The sequence below is a fragment of the Ovis aries genome, chromosome 12, assembly GCF_016772045.2.
Source record: "Ovis aries strain OAR_USU_Benz2616 breed Rambouillet chromosome 12, ARS-UI_Ramb_v3.0, whole genome shotgun sequence".
NCBI classification, from domain to species: Eukaryota; Metazoa; Chordata; class Mammalia; order Artiodactyla; family Bovidae; genus Ovis; species Ovis aries.
Genome location: NC_056065.1, coordinates 72,551,920 through 72,571,689, shown reverse-complemented (window position 1 = coordinate 72,571,689; position 19,770 = coordinate 72,551,920). Strand labels below are relative to the sequence as shown.

At 45.1% G+C, this 19,770-nt stretch overlaps 1 protein-coding gene and 1 long non-coding RNA gene across 5 annotated transcripts; one reads left to right on the top strand and one right to left on the bottom strand.

Annotated features, from left to right (window-relative positions):
* Positions 1-454: 454 nt before the first annotated feature.
* Positions 455-8,361, bottom strand: LOC105609969 (uncharacterized). Its single transcript, XR_009595878.1, has 2 exons — positions 8,090-8,361; positions 455-6,123 (listed from the first exon to the last, which is right to left on the bottom strand). It is a non-coding gene; the product is annotated as an uncharacterized LOC105609969 (long non-coding RNA).
* Positions 7,074-18,655, top strand: SERTAD4 (SERTA domain containing 4). 4 transcript variants are annotated; one of them, XM_027975975.2, is made up of 4 exons: positions 7,074-7,432; positions 12,544-12,735; positions 13,923-14,038; positions 16,136-18,655. In XM_027975975.2, exons 2-4 carry the CDS (start codon positions 12,561-12,563, stop codon positions 16,901-16,903), a joined length of 1,059 nt encoding a protein of 352 aa, XP_027831776.1. In that variant the 5' UTR covers positions 7,074-7,432; positions 12,544-12,560; the 3' UTR covers positions 16,904-18,655. The 4 variants fall into 4 exon arrangements, with proteins under 4 accessions (XP_027831776.1, XP_060252718.1, XP_042085183.1 ...); XM_060396735.1 differs by having other exon boundaries at positions 7,373-8,451; XM_042229249.2 differs by lacking the exon at positions 7,074-7,432 and adding an exon at positions 8,400-8,766.
* The last annotated feature ends 1,115 nt before the right edge of the window (positions 18,656-19,770 follow it).

Genomic DNA, 19,770 nt, shown 5'->3' with positions numbered 1-19,770 from the left:
TTACAGATGGAACACTGCACCTCTTCATTCAGAAATTCACACTTCTGAACTAGAGCTCTGGCATAGCTGGACCCATGTGTTTAAGTTTTTGGTCAAGAAAAAACATTTTGGTCAAGAAAAAAATCAATATGCCATTGATCTCAAAGGAAGGAAAGGAATGAAGGTGAAAGAGATAGTTGCTCAGTTGTGTCTAATTCTTCGAGACCCCATGGACTGTAGCCCACCAGGCTCCTCCGTCCATGGACTTCTCCAGGCAAGAATACTGAAGTGGCTTGCCATTCCCTTCTCCAGGGGATCTTCCCAACCCAGGGATTGAAGCTCAGTCTCTTGCGCCTCCTGCATTACAAGCAGATTCTTTTCCATTTGAGCCACCAGGGGAAGGAATATGAGTAGAGAAATCTCCTTGGAAGAAGAAAAAAGAAAATAGAACAGAAAAAAGTGAATACCCAGAAAGTATTCATGCAACCATTTTTCATTTATTTACTATCTCAGTTCAAACGTAAAACATTAAAATCACCCCGCCCCCGACATACACATACTTTGACCGTTTCTTGCTCACATAATTCTGTCTTCTGACAATAGCACTGCCATCTTTCCATATATGAAGATTTAAACCTTAGAGCTAGTTTCAATCAATCCAGTCCCTTATCCCTTGACCACACCATCTAAGCACTTACTGTTAAACCTCACAGGGGTGGGGAGGGTCCTCCCTCCCTGTCTCTGGTCTCTGGTTATCCAAGTTCCACCCGACTTTCATGCCTCACATGACCCATCTTTTCCCTGAAGACTTGGGAAGAATATACACTTGGGGATGATATACACCCAAATACCACACTCTTGTATCTAATATAAGATTAACCGCATTAAAAGTGTTTTAACAGAAACTTTTGAGCGGCAAAAGTTATCAAATTTGTTGAAAGAACATCTCTTTACAAATTCTTACCTATTCACTATTATAGGTGCCCATAAAATGTACCCCGAACAAGGGATCATATATGTCGTGTGATTTCCATTCAGAAATAATACTTATTGGCTCATATTATATCTGAAATCATGTTATTAATTATTAATTACTTTGATTAAAATTTGTGTGGGTATTTAGGAGATTCCTATTACAGGACAAATATCCCTGAAAGAGATAACACTCCAAGCTCATTATCAATGATTTACTTCTTTTCAGGGATTTTCTCGGGATTCTTTGATGAAATATCAAATCCCCTTCTACCTGAGATGGTAAACCAGTAGATTCAGTCACATGAGAAAACACAGCACGCAACCACTTCTGTATTGGGATACTGGGACAGCGGGAAAGACTGGCTGCTACCCCACATCCACCACCCCCATTCCAAATTTCTTCTTTAAATTTACTCCAAAGGAGACTTAGTACACCATTAAATACAAATATCCCTAAGAGAGGTCACACATAGGCCAAAACAGTATTTTCACCTCTGAACAAATGCATTTATCAGATTCTTCAGGTGTTGACTCAAGCTTTTTAGTCGTAAATTCTCCATCATGTCTTCAATTACTTCGTCAAGTCCTAAGACTTCAACCTCCACAGTTACTGAAATCATCCTAAATTTTTATAATTTCCTCTCAAATTCTATCCTTGGCCACCCCAGAATATTCAGATGTCTGTCGGATATCTCTGTCTGTTCTATGAACATTTCATACTCAATAGAAGTAAAAGCAACCCACTCTAATCCTTTCAAACTTTCCTCTTCTCAATTGTCGTGGGTTCACTGAACTACTTGGTACCTCTAGTAGAAACCTCAGTTACCTTTCACTCTTCCCGTCCCTACAACCAATGAATGATAATATCCTAAAGATTCTAACACTGCAACATCCATATCTGTCTCCTTCTTCCACTTCAGGGACCACCACTGTAACACAGACCTCCATTTCCCCTCACCTGGGCTGCTGAAACACCACTCTGCTCTACACGCTCCTCTTTCTAAAGCTGGACTTCGGCTACGTCATTCTCCAATTCAAAATCCTTTATTGTTCCCCATGGCTTATTAAATTAAAATCAAACTCATCTCGGCTTTCAATGTTTATTATCCTGTGACCTCATCTACCTTCTACTTTCACATACTTGTTTTTTACCCCTCCAGTAAAACTGGAATACTCCCTGTTGTCTGAATATGGCTTTTGCTTTCCAACCTATGTGCCTCATATGGCTTCCTCCACTTGAAATACTTTCATCCAGTTTCCATTTCCACTCATTAAGAGTCTATCCTTCAAGATCAACTTCAGATTTTACTTGCTTCACTAAGTCCACCTGAAGTTTCCCACCACTGATCTTCTATACCCTGAATTACTAAACAATACCATTATTTTATGTCTGCCTTTTGCTGTGCACTATGTTGACAACTCCCTAAGTCTGGGAAGTGTCTTTTTCATCTCTACCTCACCTGCAGTCCCTAGACCAATGCCCACATATAAAATGCACATAATTCTTGAAAGTTTCTGAGCAAGTTTGCATGGAAGATGAGAAAGACAATAGAGGAGTTCCTGGCTTCTGAAAGGGTGGCTATGCGAAGAAGTGACTCTACAGGGTCCTGGAGAAGACCTTTACACACAGTTTGTAACCTGAAGACTATAGCTTAGGACAAACATCTCGGCAATGGGTGGAAATCTGCATTGGGGGGGAAGGCAGGCCAGTCCAGAGCACTAGACCCACTTGGATGAAAACACAGTACTGGGAATTTTCAAGGAAGATGGCAGCATGAAACAGTTTGGGTGCTTGGGGATCTTGGGAGTGTCTTCAAGTCCTCGAATGCTCCAGGGCAGATAAGAGCACTATGTCTGTTTTAGCCTTGTTTGGGTCTCTGTACACATGTGAAACTGTCAGTCAATTGCTCAATTAATCAGTAAATACTTCTTGAGTGCTTTCAGTACGCCAAGCATTGTGCTAGGTGCTGAAGACAGGTGAATAAAACAGACAAAACGCCCTGCCCTCAAGGACCTTTTTAGTGAGAAGTGATAAATAGAACAAATGCATAAAATACAGAGCTTGTTAGAAGGTGATAAATTCTTTGGATAAAAATAAGATATGGAGATGAAATGTTAGTATTTTGAGTAGAGCAGTCAGGCTTTGTTAAGGTGATATTTGAACAAAGACCTGGAAAAGGTAGAGCACTGATCCAGGCATCTGTCTGGGGAAGCAGTATTGCAGACAGAGGGGACAGCCGGTGCAAATGTCCTGAGGTGAGCACAGGCCTGACACCCCAGAGCCAAAGTGGCTGGAGAGTGCGGGGTCAGAGGAGTCAAGGAAGATGTTGTTTCTACACGTCTGTGTAGGCCACTGTGTAGGCCCCTGTGGAGACGTGGTTTCTACACTGAGTGAAATGGAGAGCATTTAGGAAGAGTCTGAGCAAAAATTGACATCATCGGCTATTGGGCTGGGATTGAATATAGAAATGACAAAAGACCAAAGCAGGGAGACCAGGTAGGAAGCTATTGGAATATCCCAGGCAAGAGTGATGATGGTGGCTTGACCCAGGATGTTGGCAGCAGAGATAATGAGAAGTCATCAGAGTCTGTATGTGTGTCCTCAGTCGCTCAGTCACGTCTGACTCTTTTACGACCCATAGACTGTGGCCCGCCAGGCTCCTCTGTGCGTGAAATTTCCCAGGCAAAATACTGGAGTGGGTTGCCATTTCCTACTCCAGAGGATCTTCCCAACCTAGGAAGATCCCAACTCAATGTCTCTTGTGTCTCCTGCATTAGCAGGCAGAGTCTTTACCACTGGGCTACCTGGGAAACCTCTAGAAAAACATTAAAGCTAGATCCTTAAGGATTTGGGGGTATATCAGATATAGAGTGTGAAGGAAAACAATGTCAAGGACGACTCCTATGTATAGTATGGTTTATTAACTGGAGTGGAGATTATTAAAGAAGGTGTAATTGGGGTAACCGAGACAATTAGGGATTTTGTTTTGGATCTGTAAATCTTCTGATGTCTTTAAACATCTAAGTGGAGTCTGGAGATCAAGAGAAAGATCTCAACTAGAGATCTAAATTTGTGAGTCGTTAGAAATGTAGACAGTATTTGAAACCTTGAGACTGAGGGTTTTCCACACAAGAGTAGTTTCAAGAAGAGACAAGGTTCAATGATTGGGCTTTCAGAGGTCACAGAGAATCAGTAAAGGAAACGGAGAAGGAAGAACCAGTCAGGTAGGAGGAAAACCAGGGGTGTATGTTGTCCTGGAAACAGAATAAAAGTCTTCAAGGAAGACAGAGTAATCAACTTGTTTAAATGCTGTTTACAGGTCAAGAAAGATGAGAACCAAGAAAAGCCCTTTGGATTTAGCGATGTGGAGGTCACTGCTGTCATTGACAGCGATAGTTTCAATGGAGCAATGGGATAAGAAAGCCTAACTAGAAAGGGTTTGAGAATAAGAGAAGAAGAATTGGAGAGATTTAATATTAGATATCTCTTTTTGTTGTTTAAAAAAAAAAAGATTGCACTTAAAAAAATGCCAGTAATTCATACTTCTTATAACCCAAGTGGGCACTGTGTCCATGGTAATCTGAATATGTCAAATTTTACTTGAGAAATTCCCCTTTCAAATGACAAGTTTTTGAGAAATGAATTTCAGCAGTTTTAAGTCTGGCACTCTCTTTGTTCACTGAGAAAAAACAATCACTGTCTTCAGTGAATTTGCAGCTCAAGATATTTTAAGTTTCATAATCAAACTTCTGTCTTGGAACTTCATACACACACACACACCCCCATCCAAGAATGATGACATCATAGCTCTCAGGTTGAATATTTCAACTCATAAATTACATTCACTCATTCCAAACATTTCATTATTGATTTATAGCGAGTCTTTTCCTTGTGCCATAGCCACCACTTACTCACTTTAAATTTTTAAATGACGTTTCTTGTCCCACGGACATCTGACTGCCTCCTCTACTTGTAGACATTAGTTCATGCTGTCAACAGTTGAGCACCAAATCTCGACTAACATTAAGCTTGAGATTAAAAGGAGACCAGGGAAAGCTTTCAGTAAAACATGCTAACCTAACATATCTGAACAAGACAGGGTCAAGTTCATACTCAGAACCACAAGGGTACTGTGAAGTAAAATGATATCATACTTCTGTTATGATGTCATTTTTTATAACATTAAAGCCAAGAGTCCTCCCCACCCAAGGGCAATGCCAGTTTCCCAGAAGGCTCATTTCTCAGAGCCAAGGCTCCAAAGATGCCAGTGCAACCCATGCTGATTCTTAGGTCTCGTGTTATTTCTCAATTTTATGCTTAATTTGCTCCTTTTGGTTTTACGCATTTTGACACAGCCAAGGGTATGTGGGGATTTCCCCATAGTCCTTTAAATGCTATAAAACTTTAATATAGCGAGATAAAAACAATAATAAGCCATGCCTCCAAGCCCTCACATTTAGTTCTTTGAGTTAGACACTTATTTAGATTTTCAAGTACTTGTACTGCTTTAAATGTCCTTGTGTCTTTCCTTACCCTCTATCCCCTCTGAAATGAAAATTACATTTTTACCCATAGAATGTTTACAATTCCTAAATTATCATTATAATGGCCTATACATGAATCACCCAATGCAATTTAATCTGGTTCAGGATAAAGCCAAGATGGATGCCCAATTCCCAGTTTTAGGCTTGCAATTCTGAAACATCTTTTGGAAAAAAATGAAATAGTGCTCCTGGAAGTCTGTTGAGTTAGTCTGTTTTCAGCATAATTGCCTTCTCTCAGCTTCCTAATACCCTTAAAACCTCTGAGAGTCTTTAATGTACAAAGTTCAACAAAAATACCTTCAAAGCAGATTAGTTCTAATTATGTTTAATATTTGTTTGCTGCTTTATTGAATAAACTACATTTGCTTTAAGAAAAAAAAATTCACTTAACTGCACGTCAGTCACCCAAATTTTAAGCATAGGAATGAAATGGAAAACATTTATTACACAAATTTAATTACAATTCTAAGAAATAAACATGCAAATTAGATAGGGTTCAATTTGCAGATGCTAATCCTCATCCTTGATCTTGTTCCTTTCCTCCCTGATTTTCAGTCTGTGCCTCTTCTTGATTCCTAGGGAGCCAGGCAGCAAGAGGTTTGGTTTTTCACAGTCGGAGGATCACTGTTTTAAAGAAGTGTTATATTTAGCACATCTGGCATAGTAGCAGTAAACAAACATTATAGTCTTTGTAACACTTTTGCGCAGGTGCCTTCCCCCCATTTTATTAGGTCTCTGCCTTCCAAGTTTCTGCGTTCATTGCACCTGAAATGACCCATCTCGACTATGGAGGGGTCCCTAGACAGAAGTTATGAATTAATGTTTCAAAAAAAACAAACTCCAGTGGAGCCCAATATAGAGGAAAATTACTATTTGCAAAATAATGTGATTCCGGAGCTTATATTACATTCTCTTGACCAAGAACAACCTCCTTTATTACTTTTTTTTTTTTTTCCTGGAGGTTTTCCCTGGAGGCTCCCCCACCCAGAAAGAGTTGCCAATTCCAGTTGCAGTCTGACCAAGGGTGCTTTTTTGATACACTACACACACACAGCTCCGGCGGGGAACGGGCGGGGGCGGGGGCGAGCGGCGAGGGGAGAAAAACTGCTCGGGTCCTGCAAACACAGCTGTTTCTCATCTCCGTTTGCTGTGGCAAAGGAGAAGAAAGTCTTTTGCAAAGGGTGGGAAAGGCGCAGAATTTTTTTTTTTTAATCACACGCATACACAACAACAACAAAAGTAAACCAAATTTTTTAAAAAGAGAGAAGACATCTCAGAAGGTTGCAGGGTGAATATAGTCTTCGGCTGCAGCCGAGCCCCCCCAGGGCGAAGGGGCCGGAGCCCGGGAGCGCGTGGGGTCGGGGCTGCAGGCTGGAGCTGGGCCCGCGTGTCCCCGGGCACTGGGAGGGGAGGGGAGGGAAGAGGAGGGGAGGGGAGGGAGGGAAGGAGGGAAGGAGGCAGGGGGCGGGCTGGGGTGGGGGCGAGGGGAGGGCGCCCCGTGTGCTGCCTGAGGAGCGGCGGCGGCGGCGGCGGCGGCGGGAGGGAGGGAAGGAGGGAGGCGAGCGGGCGCGCTTGTCATGTTGCCTCGCTCACCCTGGGGGCATCGTGCAGAACCTCTCCTCGGAAATCCACGGGGAAATGGCAAACAGGATTGACGGGTTTCACACGCTCCTCGCTAGACAGAGCCGCTCATTACCATAACCGTCTGCAGAGACGGCGGCGCGGCGCCCCAGTCGCGGCGGCGGGACCTGCCGGGACCCTCGCCCGCCGCGCACCCGCGGCCGCCACCAGCACCCGCACCCGCACCTCCCCGGACCGGGCCGGGCCCCGCACGCGCGGAGTGTGCACCGGCGGCCGGGCTGGCGCCGAGCCCGGAGCGGGCCAGCAGCAGCTCGAGCGCCGCGGCCGCCGCCGCCTCCCGGCTGACCCCGCGGTAAGAGCCGGGCTGGGCGCGGGCGGCGGGCGGCGGCCGGGGGCGGAGAGGCCGGGCCGGGTTGGAGGGCGACGGCCGGTCCCCTCGGGCGTCTGCGATCGCGGATCGGCTCTCCCGCGACCCCCGCCGGCCCGGCGATCGCCGAGTGGGCGCGCACCGGCCGGAGCGGGACCCGGGCGGCCGGAGGAGGGGGTGGAGGGGTGGAAGAAGGGGAGAAGCCAGAGAGCCTCTGCGCGCGGAGGCGGCGCGGGCTTTTCTCCGCGGGGCTGGCGTGCGCCGCGGAGCCTGTACCCGGGCGGGAGCGGCCGCCGCCCGCACGCGCACCGAGCCGACTCTAGGGGCCGGTGGGGACCGCGGCTCCGGTGACACCCTGGGGTCCTCAGTAGCCGCTTAGTCGCCTATCCCCGGGTGCAGAGTCAGTAGGAGGCATGCCCCACCACCACCATCCCCAAGGTCTGGATAACGCCGCGGCGGTTGGCAGGTGGGGAGGGAAGGACGGTGGATGTCAAGAGCGCGCGTTTGCAAGAAAAAGGAAGAGCTGCAAGAGCTGACACCTTCTGTCCCCCCCCCCCCCGCCACCTCCGCCCCCGCACCCTCCCCGGCAGCCGGGCCGCGCTGCGGGCGGCGGCGGCGGCGGCTCCTCTGTCCTCAGCTCACCTCCCTGGCGGGCCCGGTTGCTGCCCGCCTGGTCCACGCCTCCGCCTCTCTCCTCCCTTCCTCCCCTCCCGCCTCCGCGGCCCTAGCAACTTTCCGGAGTGTGCCCGGCCGGGACCGCAGAGGCGGCGGGGGGCAGGAGGAGGAGGGGGGAGAGGCGGCCGCGCGAGCCGAGGGTGGTGCGGGCCGGGCGGGAGGTGCGGGCCGAGTCCCGGCCGCTCGGGTCCCGCGGAGGCGGAGGGCGCTCCCGCAGCCCCGGGGCTCCGGGCGGGTTTGGCCGGCGAGAGAAGGGAGGGCCGGGCAGGCATCTGCTGCGGGCTGGAGCGCGGGCCGGGGCCAGCCTCGCCAGAGCCCTGCCAACCGCCGTGAGTCATTTCCTTGGAATCCTACCTTTGGTGTTTATTTCCCTTAGAAGGAAACTTGGTTTAAAAAAAAAAAAAAAGAAAAGAAAGAGTAATCATAGCTCTTATTCTTCAGGAGAGGCGCACGGCTCCAGCACCGCGGAAAGACAACTTGCCTTTGTTCCCAGACACTTGGGGTGGTGTTTACTTTCTCCCGCGGCGGACTGCCGGCGGAGCTCTGCCGGCTTTCCCCCGAGAGGGGCTTGGGATGGGGCCCCCGACCCCCGGGGGTGTGTCACTGTGGGGACTCGGACATCGACTGCTGCCCACCTGCAGAGGGTGGGTCTCCAAACCTCAGACCCCAGTCTTGGGCGTGGGATGGGGAGACCTGGCACCCCGGGCTGGGCTTGGACCCCCGGGTCCCCCACCCTCATCCCCCTCTGGTTTGGCACTCCCATTCCCAGCCCCAGGATCCGACCTAAATCTCTTGGCCTTTCAAAGCAGCAGCTGAGAAATGTGTCTCCCAGGGCAGACAGGTGTACTGCAGAGACTGCTAGAAAAGCGACATCTGCCTGTTCGGAAGGGTTGAAAGGTTTTTATGCCACTCACCCAGACCCTGCCACCACCAACCCGAGCTTGTTGATAGCTTGTTAGGGACAGTGTCAGATCAAGGGCTTGATTCCACCTGGGCAGGATATTTAAGACTGACAATCTCAAAGACATATTGAAAATATCAGCTCTTTTATTTCCGTGCTTTTCAGTATTGGAGTTAGACCTCTGAACTGCTCTAATGCTCTTCATAAAATGTTTTCCGGTGATGGATGAGAGGGATGGGGTGGGCAAAGAATGACTGAGATCCCCTGTTGGGTGGCAGGCATCACTGAATCTGCAGCTACCCTGTCCTCTGTGCCAGCCACCCCTATTAGCATCATAATGGCTCCTAGGAGGGAAGCAGCCCAGCTCATCTGGAAGAACCATAGTGTGTAAAACCAGCTGGTAACTTTACTGTGAACATTTGCTGGCAAAACTTGACACCTTAGCCCTGGGCCTTTGGGGAATGCTTGAGGTGTCATTCTGCTACCTTGGCTGACAAAACAGACATGCAGGAGCCTGAGGAGAAAAGATTAACGGCTTTCTAGTTTTTATTTTTTTAACCCTCTTAGAGACAAAACACACTTTAACACCTTTCTTTCGCATCCACTCACTTCTGATGTTAAAAAAACAAAATCTACCATAAATGTGCATCTCTGTGACTTTATGTAGTATTCACAGCTGATACATTTGTGAATTTCAACTTCTGAACTCAGTGGCAGAATTACAACGTAAATCTCATTGTACTGAGAAAAAAAATGAGTTTGGATGTGTACACAAAATACAAATAAAACGATCATGTGACATCATGGCTTACTGCCCCATTCTCCAGTTCTTCATGAACATTGAACTTGCCTCCTTAATTTACTAACATTCCAGTGTAAGTTCTAAATGGACTAGGAAGACTCAATTGCAAAATTTCCTCCCCGCTCCAAATAATTCCAACTTATTTATATTTTATTCAGACTTATATAAAGTACTTGTGGAACTCAGCCCCTCCAGTTGAGGATTTTGTGTGTAAAAGTTTCCCATTCAAAAAAAAAAAAAAACTTACTGAAACTAGATAGTATATAAGAAAGAAACAGCCAAGATAAAAACTATTATGCCATGATTCAAGCTCAAATGCATAAGAGTAGAATTTCATGTGCCGGAAACAATACTAACAAATAGAAACACTGAAATCCTTAACCAAAAAAACTATACAAGGATAAGTCATTAAAATATAAACAAACTCTTACTAACATAAAACAGCACAGGGCCCATATAATGTCCTATTAAACAAAGGTAATTGCTGCTAGGGGCCTGCAAATGTTTCTCTTGTCTTAGGGGTATGGATTTGTCAACCTGCTTTAGTTTATATGTAATAAAATTTCCACATAGGCAAAAAATGTGGATCTTATTCCCAGAATCCAACACAAAAATAAGTGTAAATTTCAAGTGAGAAAATAACTGTTGCAGTCAATGAGACAGGGCTATGGACTCTGAGAAAAAGCTCTGTAATTCTTGTGCTCCAGGCAGTGGCACTTCCTGATAACAACTGTCTCTTCCAGTAGGGTAAGAAATTGGACCATTTCATGAGAGTCTTCCAGGGAACAGATTATCATGAGGCTTGATACCTTGTTTGGATGCTGAGTTTGAGCATCCATTCTTTTGGGTGATAGAATGGCTCAGTTTGTGAAATCAGTGTGATCTAAATTTCTTGATTGATGATTCAAAGAACAGAATAAATGGTGTGTCCGACCATTTCTTTTTATAGAACTTTTTTTCTCTTGAAATAAGGTTTTCCAGCAAGTCCTTGCTGCCACTTTTAAAAGAAAGGGGGTGGGTGGTTCAGACAGGGAGGCCTGGCTTGCTGCAGTCCATGGGTCGCAAAAAGTTGGACACAACTGGGCAACTGAACAACAAAGGTGTGTTAGTGGCCTAAATCAGCTGCGTCCTCGTCGTAGCCGCTGACCTGGACATCTCCCCTGTATGTCAGAAGGCCAGGCTTCCTCCTCCAGTGAGGTTGGGGAAGAATTTCAGGTCTCAGGGAGAAACCTGGGTGGTGGATGGAGTCACTGCTGCGAAGAGCTTCTCGCACGGCCAGAAGGCCATTTCCACTCAAGCCATTTCCCTTTCGCCTGCTGCCTTTCCTCCTTCACCTGGAAGTGGACCCTTGTTTTAACATGTAGGTGATAATAGTCTCCTACAAGACAACAGTAGATTACCCTTACCCCCCAAACATTACAAGCTGTATAATTTGGAGAAGAAAGCAAGAACTAGACCCTTAGCGTCTTTTTCAAAGACAAATCAGTCTTCAAGAAAGCAGAGGACTGCTCTGGTCACATCACTCTTTTTGACCATTCTTTAAATGGCACAGTGATAGTGGAGGTTTGGGTCTCAAAGCAGTCGGGCGGCTAATAAGGCGCTGAGGCTGCTGGCTGTCACCACCGATCTATGGCCACGAGGCCTTTTGGCTTCTTCCCCCTTGCACTCACTCTGGACCCCACCTTAAGCCCTACTTAGGACCAAGTAAAGACACTGAGCCCCCAGGAGAACGGCCCTACCACCCCAGGTGCAAAGTAGCCCAGGGCGCATCTTAAGGGCAGAGAGGTCTCCCAGTCTCCCCGCACACCCTGGGGAAGGGTGTGAACTGCCCAGGAGGGCAGTGGTGTGCTGCCTCTTGGAAAGTTTCTGCCTTGTGTCTGAGCTTTGCGGTGTGCAGTTGTCGGCTGCCTCTGGCCCTGAAGCCCTGGCTCCTGTTTAATATTCCGCCTGCTCCGTTGATGTTGTGCTTGGCTCCTGTGGGACTGCAACTCACGGCTGGAAACTGGAGCCAATTTTCTGTCTTCATCTCTCAGTGTTTTGACTGGAGGCAGATCCAGTTCAGGCCGATCAGGGCTGGTGGAAACAACTACCAAGTGTGTCTCTGTCTGCTTCGCTTTGGGAGAAGAAAGTGGAGGGAGCCCCAACATGTTGTAGAGGAACTGGCTCTGCGGAAACCGAGGAAGAGGGGGCCACGGGCAAGTGGAAGAGACCAAACCTGAGAGCATCAGATGGAATTCCGCTGAAGATTCCTGCCTCCCCCAGCCTTTTCTTTTGATTGATTAGTGGATTTCATCAAAGGAGACTCTCGGGGGACTTGACTAGAAAATTGATTTTGCCTTATTAATAGAAAGGAAGCGGCAAGGGTTTTGGCCTTGCCTCTTAGGGGTACATTTTCTGCGGGAAGGTCAGGAGGAAAATGTGTTTAGAAGGCAAGGCAGCTGTCTGGAAGAGGGCTGAGGGGAATCTGAGAACAATAAGAAATGGGGTTGTAAAGATCCGCCCATGAAATGCAGATTGCTGAACACAGAGGCTGAGCTAATAGCTGCAAGAGAGTTTACCGAGATTTTTCTTTGAAAAAAATAATGTTTCAGGGCAAAGAGGAGGAGCAAGATGTAAAAGTTTCCCAAAGCAAAGGAAGGAAGATGCCAAGGCCGTGCTCTGGCTTGCTCTTGATTAGGGCTCTTTTCTTTCTTTTTTTTTTTCTTTTTCTTTTTTCAGATCTGAGGCTGTCAGAGATGACTCTGGTTCTGTCCATGAATAGATTCTGCGAGCCCATTGTCTCGGAAGGAGCTGCTGAAATTGCGGGGTACCAGACACTATGGGAGGCTGACAGCTACGGAGGCCTGAGCCCCCCGGGGCCAGCCCAGGCTCCCCTGCAGGGAGACCGGGGAGCCGGTCCCCCCCTGGCAGGTACTGCCTTTGACCTTTCCCTGCTGCCCTCTGTGGCCAGACTGGTAGATGAAGGTGGTGTCTAGGGTGCCCTCAGCTCAGGAGGGTGCTCCAGGGACTCCAAGGCCCCAAGGAAAGGGCCAGGAGTGATGTTAATTGCATGCAGACCTGAGTTTCCGTGAGATGCTGCTTCAGGTAAAAGTCAGGCATTTGTATTTTTAAGAGACCCAAAGCAGATCTTGAAACTCTTCAGTCTGACTTTCAATTTTCTACCTTCTGGAACTGTGTGGATCTCTCAGTGCTATACAAGCCCTCGGTGGGCTTGACAATGAAATCTTTATCCCATGAGACATAAAGGAATGTGCCCTTTGGGCCAGCAGCTATGTGGCTCTTCTTTTTATTAAGCACACAATTGCCTTTGGTATTATAGGTAAAAAAATTTGTAAGCCCAGAAAAAAATATGTTCTCCCTGATTCATTAGTCCTATGCTCTAAGGTGAGCTCCTTTGGATTTTTGTGTGCTACTAGACTGGAAAAAAATCCAAAACCTAAAATGAAAACAAATACTTGGTGATCCCCGATTGGCTAAAAAGGAGTAAAAGCTTGGTCTTTGAAAATTAGACCCTATTTCCATTCATGGTTAATATGTTGGATTTTTGAGAGCAAAGAGGACTTTTGTTACCCTGAAGTTTAATTTTAAATGAAAAAAATTTGAATTTCATATTTCGAAAGAAGGAATATTATAACTTCAGTGTACAGATAATCGTTTGTTTACTTACTGAGAGCCAGCAATATTTAAAAGTTGTTCAGTTATTAGTGCTTACAGTTAAAGATACATATGTTTGAAAAATGGTGTTATCATGAATTTAAGTCAATAATCTGAATAAATACAATATTATTTCAGTTATTACATTACTTTCCTTTTTGAATTTTACTGTTTCCCTGTGCATAGAATTATGATTCTGAATATTTTATAAATGCTAAAATATGTCATTTTCCTCTATAATTGTCTAGAAATCCTTGCCTGGCCTGGGTCACAGGATTCCTCATGATAGCAACTATTAAGACTAATGTTTATTTTTAATCACCACATGTACAGACAAATACGTAGCCAAGTTATCTTCTAGAAGGCAAGGAAAGAAAAGCATTTTGTTTGGAGAACCTCTGGCAAACCGCATGTCATTTGTCATATCTGATTTATTACCACAGGATCACATTACAGGGGAATTTCAAATCCTATAACAACATCCAAGATCACATACTTTAAGAGGAAGTATGTGGAAGAAGAGGATTTTCACCCACCACTCAGCAGCTGTAGCCATAAAGTATGTTTTTTTAATAGTCATTATTTTTATTAAGAGTTTAAGATACTTAGTAACAGTTGCTTGATCCATTTCCAGAAATTAAATTGTTCCACCCAAGCAATGAAAATGAGCCACTTCTCAGCAGAGCCATATTAATCGTTGTCACTTTTTGGGGTCCTGTGTTATTTTTCACAAGTATTTGAAGAAAGAGCCAGCTAGAACTCCTCTGTCCAGAAATAACAGAATTATATAATCCAAGGAATGCCTTTTTTTTTAACTAATGATTTCATTTTTCTCGAGTTGCATTAAGGGTTCATGGTAACTGGCACTTTCACATGTGCAGAAATGCACTTGTTCTTTCCAGACCTGCTCCCCGTCTCTGAGCTGAGGCTCCCACGGCCAATGCCACCTCTGTGCCCACACGGGGGTAGTCACCCAGGAGTTTTCCTGACTCCTCTGAGGTGGACTCCTTATCCTTTGAATGTGTGCATGAAAGTAGCAGTGTCCTTCATGGTACATTCATTATATGTTTTCTTTGTGAAAACCAAGAGAAAAACCAAAGCTAACTTTTTTTGCATGAATAAGAAGGAAATGACAGGATGGGGAAAGCACACAGAAGTCTAAAAGTGGCTGTCTAAGCTTTTGAAATACCAATGCCTTTTCCTATGGTTACCTTCTTTCAAAAACTATGTGCTAACTTAGTCGAGGAGAGGATAACCCAGGCCGTAGTTGTCTGAAATGCAGAGAGGATGTTTAATTTCTTTCTAATTCATCTCCCTCTCTTCTCACTCCACCGCCACCCGGCCAGCCTTTCGGTGTTGCTCTGCCCCTGCTCATAACAGGACATCAGCACGCATTGGCAGGCACTAGGCCTTCCCGTGTAGTTCCTGCCTTTGGTCAGCTTGGGCTGGTTTAATTCACAGCTCCTGAGGTTAGCTTTTTTTTTTTTTTTAATGACCAAAGAGCTGGGCCCCAGGACAGAAGCATTTTATGTCCATTTTGGTTTCTGTGCTGTGGCTGTAGCAGTTTTCCAAACTGCTGCTAGTTTGTGCCAACCATCACACGGTAATGGCATCACACAACCTGGGAGCGAGTCCTCTGATTTCTGGTCTGCATCTCTCCTGCCCAATTCTAGAAGAAGCCTACTGTGGCCCTGCAACCAGCAGTTCCCTTTAGGGTTTGAACCTCTTTCCTTATTTTTGTCCCTCTATCAGGCAAAGATAATTGTACGAATGAAACCCAGAAAAACAGCACAGGAAGCATGAGCTCATACTCCTGATGTCTTGCCAGGGTTTGAAATATGCTGATGACCTGCAACTTGGCATCTTCTAAAAAGCATTTATTGACATGGAATAGATGAGTATGTGTGTGTGCATGTATATTTGTGTACACACATATAAAGGCCCAGAGTTTCCCAGGTGGCGCTAGTGGTAAAGAACCCACTTGCTCATGCAGGAGACATAAGAGACACAAGTTCGATCCCTGGGTCAGGAAGACCCCCTGGGAGGGCATGGCAACCCACTCCAGTATTCTTGCCTGGAGAATCCCATGGACAGAGGAGCCTGGCGGGCTATGGTCCAGAGGGTTGCAAAGAGTCCATAGGGATGCAGAGTCAGACAGGACTGAAGCAATTTGGTGTGCACATTAAGGCCCAAGTGTCCTAAGAGTCCAGCTTGATGAATTTCACAAAGTGTGAAATAGCCATGTAACTGGCCTCCAGATTAAGCAACAATGTAACCAGCAACTTAGAGCCTCCCCAGTGTCCCTTTCTAGTCATCATTTCTCAGCTCTCCAAAGAAACTCCCCCTCACTTCTAACAGCATAGGTTAGTTTTGTGCATTTCACCATCCCCCTCACTGCACCATAAGAGAGCCGACATCCTGACCTGTCCCTGCCGAGGTCTGAGTTGTGGCTGGATTCCCCAGTGCTCAACATCACCAGTCAGTCTGCTAGGAAGGGGAAACATTAGCAGCCCCCAGGAGAGCATCGCTAAATGAACCCGAGGGAAACCAGACCACAGCATCCCCAGGCCCAGAAACTGCCAAGAGAGAAATATGCTGGGATGATATTTTAATAAAGGCCACTTCCTAAGCTTTCTCTTCCCTTTTTGATTTTTAGACCATCTCAATCTTTGAGGAGCGAGCCCACATCCTTTATATGTCCTTAGAAAAGCTAAAGTTTATCGATGATCCTGAAGTGTACCTCCGAAGATCTGTGCTTATAAACAATCTGATGAAAAGGATCCATGGAGAAATTGTCATGCAGAATAACTGGTGCTTTCCTGCCTGCTCTTTCAATGGCGCCTCTGCCCAGGAGTGGTTTATGGCTCAAGACTGTCCTTACCGGAAACGACCTCGGATGGCCAAAGAGGAGTGTGAAAAGTTTCATGCCTGCTGCTTGTACCAGGAATGTGGTGGTCACTACCTAAATTTACCCCTTTCGGTCAATGCTAATGTCGGAAGTGCCTCCACCACTGCCTCCTCTTCCTCCCCCTCCTCGTCTTCCTCTTCCTCTCCCCCTCTGCCTTTACCGAGCTGTTCCCACCAGGTGGATTTTGATATAGGCAGCACACCTGTTTACAAGGGTGATGGCCAGATACCTGCCAGTGAAATCTTTGTTACTAACGTCCGGTCACTTGGTGTTCAGGAAAAGGCCAAATTAAATGATGAGAAAGTAAATGATGATACCAACAGGGATGGTGGCCCCCTGAGCCATGGATCTGTGGGCAACAACCTTGCTTTTGAGGGCAAAGGCCAATTTTATGATTATTTTGAGACTGGATATAATGAAAAAAGCAGTGTAAGTGAGTCTTGGAAAAAGTCCTTAAGGAAAAAGGAGCCTTCACCGAGTAACAAACTGTGCTGCAGCAAAGGACATAAAATATGAGCCATCTTCTCACGCAAACTTTGAAGCATGCACAGCATGATCAATTAGCTCTCATAAATTTTATTTTGAATGGATTTTATAGTTTTGTACAACTGATACAATTATGCCATGAACATGCCATGTCGTTTAAATGCCTGGAGAGCAGATTGCATAAAACATCTGTATTGTAGGCATCGGCAAGCTACTCATAAATGTGGTGACGTTACCGAGAAGACAGTTGACTTAATGCTTAAACGTATATCTTAGTTTTCTTACCGAGAAGATCAGCAGATTAGGCTGGGGGACAGTGTGCCCTTGTGCTATTTCCACGACCCGCAAGGAGCCTGTCACTAGCGATGAACCTTCCACCTGTTTGCCAGTTAATTAGGTAGTTATTTGGTAAGCAAATCAATATAACCAGCAAAGGATGTCTGCTTCTTCTCTGTGATACAGTATTTTTTTCTGAATAAAAGACTGAGGACAGGGAGCTAGAAGAAATGGCTTCCTGGTGCTGTTAAATATTTGGATTCAACCGTCTTGTGTGACAGAGGAAAATAGGATAGGAGGAAATGAAACACCTGACCAGGGGCAACAATCAAGGATATGAGTAGAGGGTGATCCCTGCAAGTTCCTGGCTTGCCTGTGATGGGTGATGAGGCTTTTAGAAAGGTGTTATACAGGGCGATTTTTGGTGCCTTACTTTATCTTAATTTTTGCCAGTGTGAAAATTAAGGATAAATCAGAGTACAGCAGGGATTTAACAAACAGGAAAAAAAAATACAAACAGGGTGGATCAATATTGTTTGGAAATCTTTAACGTCGAACTATTGCGTTCAACTTTTGATTCAACATCTCTATTCTTCCTTTATTTTTTGATGCCCAATTGCTTTTGGATTTGGCATTTTTAGAAAGGGATGGAGGAAACAATAGAGAGAGCTGTTAGAGACCAGCACTAGCTGCTCAAGCTTTTCTATGGCAACGGTCTGTTGCTGGGGTTTGGGTTTTCTGGGTTTTGGGTTGTTTTGTTTTCTTGTCCAATGAAGTTCATGAACCAGTAGCATGCATCATACTTTAATCTGTTTTGCATCATTTCACTCGTTTAGATTATAAAAGCATGTGGTTTTTTATATATGACTTTTGCTGTTGATTACGAAGCACAATGTTAATACACGATGTGGTGATCAATAAGGTTTTATCTTAAAGAATGTAAAGATTTTCGTTTGGGGAAAGTTATTTTGGAGAAATGGGACTCAGTCGGCAAAAGCTCCTATGTATTTGGCCAACATTTTTCTCAGTCGTTTTTTTTCATGTGTACGTTGGCAAGAGTGTTCAGAGGGGCCCCTCTGACCATCCTTCCTTCCATGCCAGCTAATTCCTCCTGCTAAACTCTATTTCCATTTCCGAGGTTACTGACTGACTTGGGCCTCCTTACACAATACTTCACAGGAACCAAATTCCAAATGGAGGAAATAAGTTAAGTCCTCCCCGTTTCTCCAAGATAAAGCTTTTTTTATTATTGCTATTAATATTAAATATAGGTCTCATTCATACAGTGTATGAGTAGGATCGTCATTTGGACAATGTCCACAAGGACCAATTTTTAAAACCCGTTCTTGTGTTATGGCTGAATAGTCTAGTGATGTTTTGTCCTTTATTTTCAATATTTGATAAACATTTGATGTTGAAAACTTAGATGATAGATGCTTGTATATGAATGTGTTGTAATAAAGTGAGGTTTTCTTGATATATATTTATTAAAATGATCAAAATTCATTCAGATTTTCGTATTTTAATGACTGTTGGCTGTTTCTCTTTTCCGTTGCTCATTCTCCTTTAAAAGAAAAACTCAAAGTCACTAGAAATTGTCACAGACAGTGGCCACACAGGCATTTTCAGAGTTAGAGAGTGCTTTTTGAGAGGCCCATCCAACAGGTGTTCTAGAATGGTCCTCGTTTGTAGGTTTAGATTCCTGTTGATTTAAGAGCATAGTGTGACATGGTTGGCGATGGATAAGGTTTTATCTTAAAGGATCTGAAGATTTTTTGGCTTTTGTGAAGTTTCTGAAGAAAAAAAAAATAGCATAATATGAAGTCATAAATATTGAATCCTAACATTCTTTTTGAATTGTCAGATTGTCAATTGACAGTTGTCATATATAAGTGGTTAAAACAGCTGTGGAGGTATTCCATTTAATTCTGTATTATTGTTGTTCTTAGAGGCTAATATTGCACTTGGTAAGAGAGGCGAGCTTGGAACTTCCCTGGTGGTCCAATGGTTAAGACTCTGTGCTTCCATTGCAGGGGTGAGGTTCAGTCCCTGGCGGGGGAACTAAGACCCTGCATGCCACCTGGTGCGGCCAAAAATATCTTTTTAAAGGGAGTGGGCAAGCTAGTTGGAAAGTAATTTGCCAAAAGCAGCATTCTTATTACGAGCGTACTACATCATGGAAATTTGAATATGAAAGAAAGGACTTTTGTTTTTAAACCCCGCCGCTGCCCCCCCCCCACCAGCCCAGCGTTACCAGATAATGGTGGCCAAAGCTAAAGATAATGGTGAAATGATGGAGTTGGTGATTTTCTAGAGAACGCACGAGCGCTTCTCTGAAGGATGAGACCTGCCTTTGAATCCAGTAGCATTAAAATGCATCATAGTTCGTAATCAAGTTTTTGACTGTAGGACAGTTCCAGCATACTTAAAGGAATACATTTTCTTTAAAGAAAAAAATAATCCCTAAACATCCACCCAAATATCAAAAATGTTCCTACTGTTGTTACGAAAGCATTATGGCCTCCTGTGTGATATCTACTCAAGAGATATTAACTTAGATTTTCCTGAGTGGACAAGGCTCCCCTTCATTGTAAGGTAAGCCTCTGAATTGGGTTCTCTAG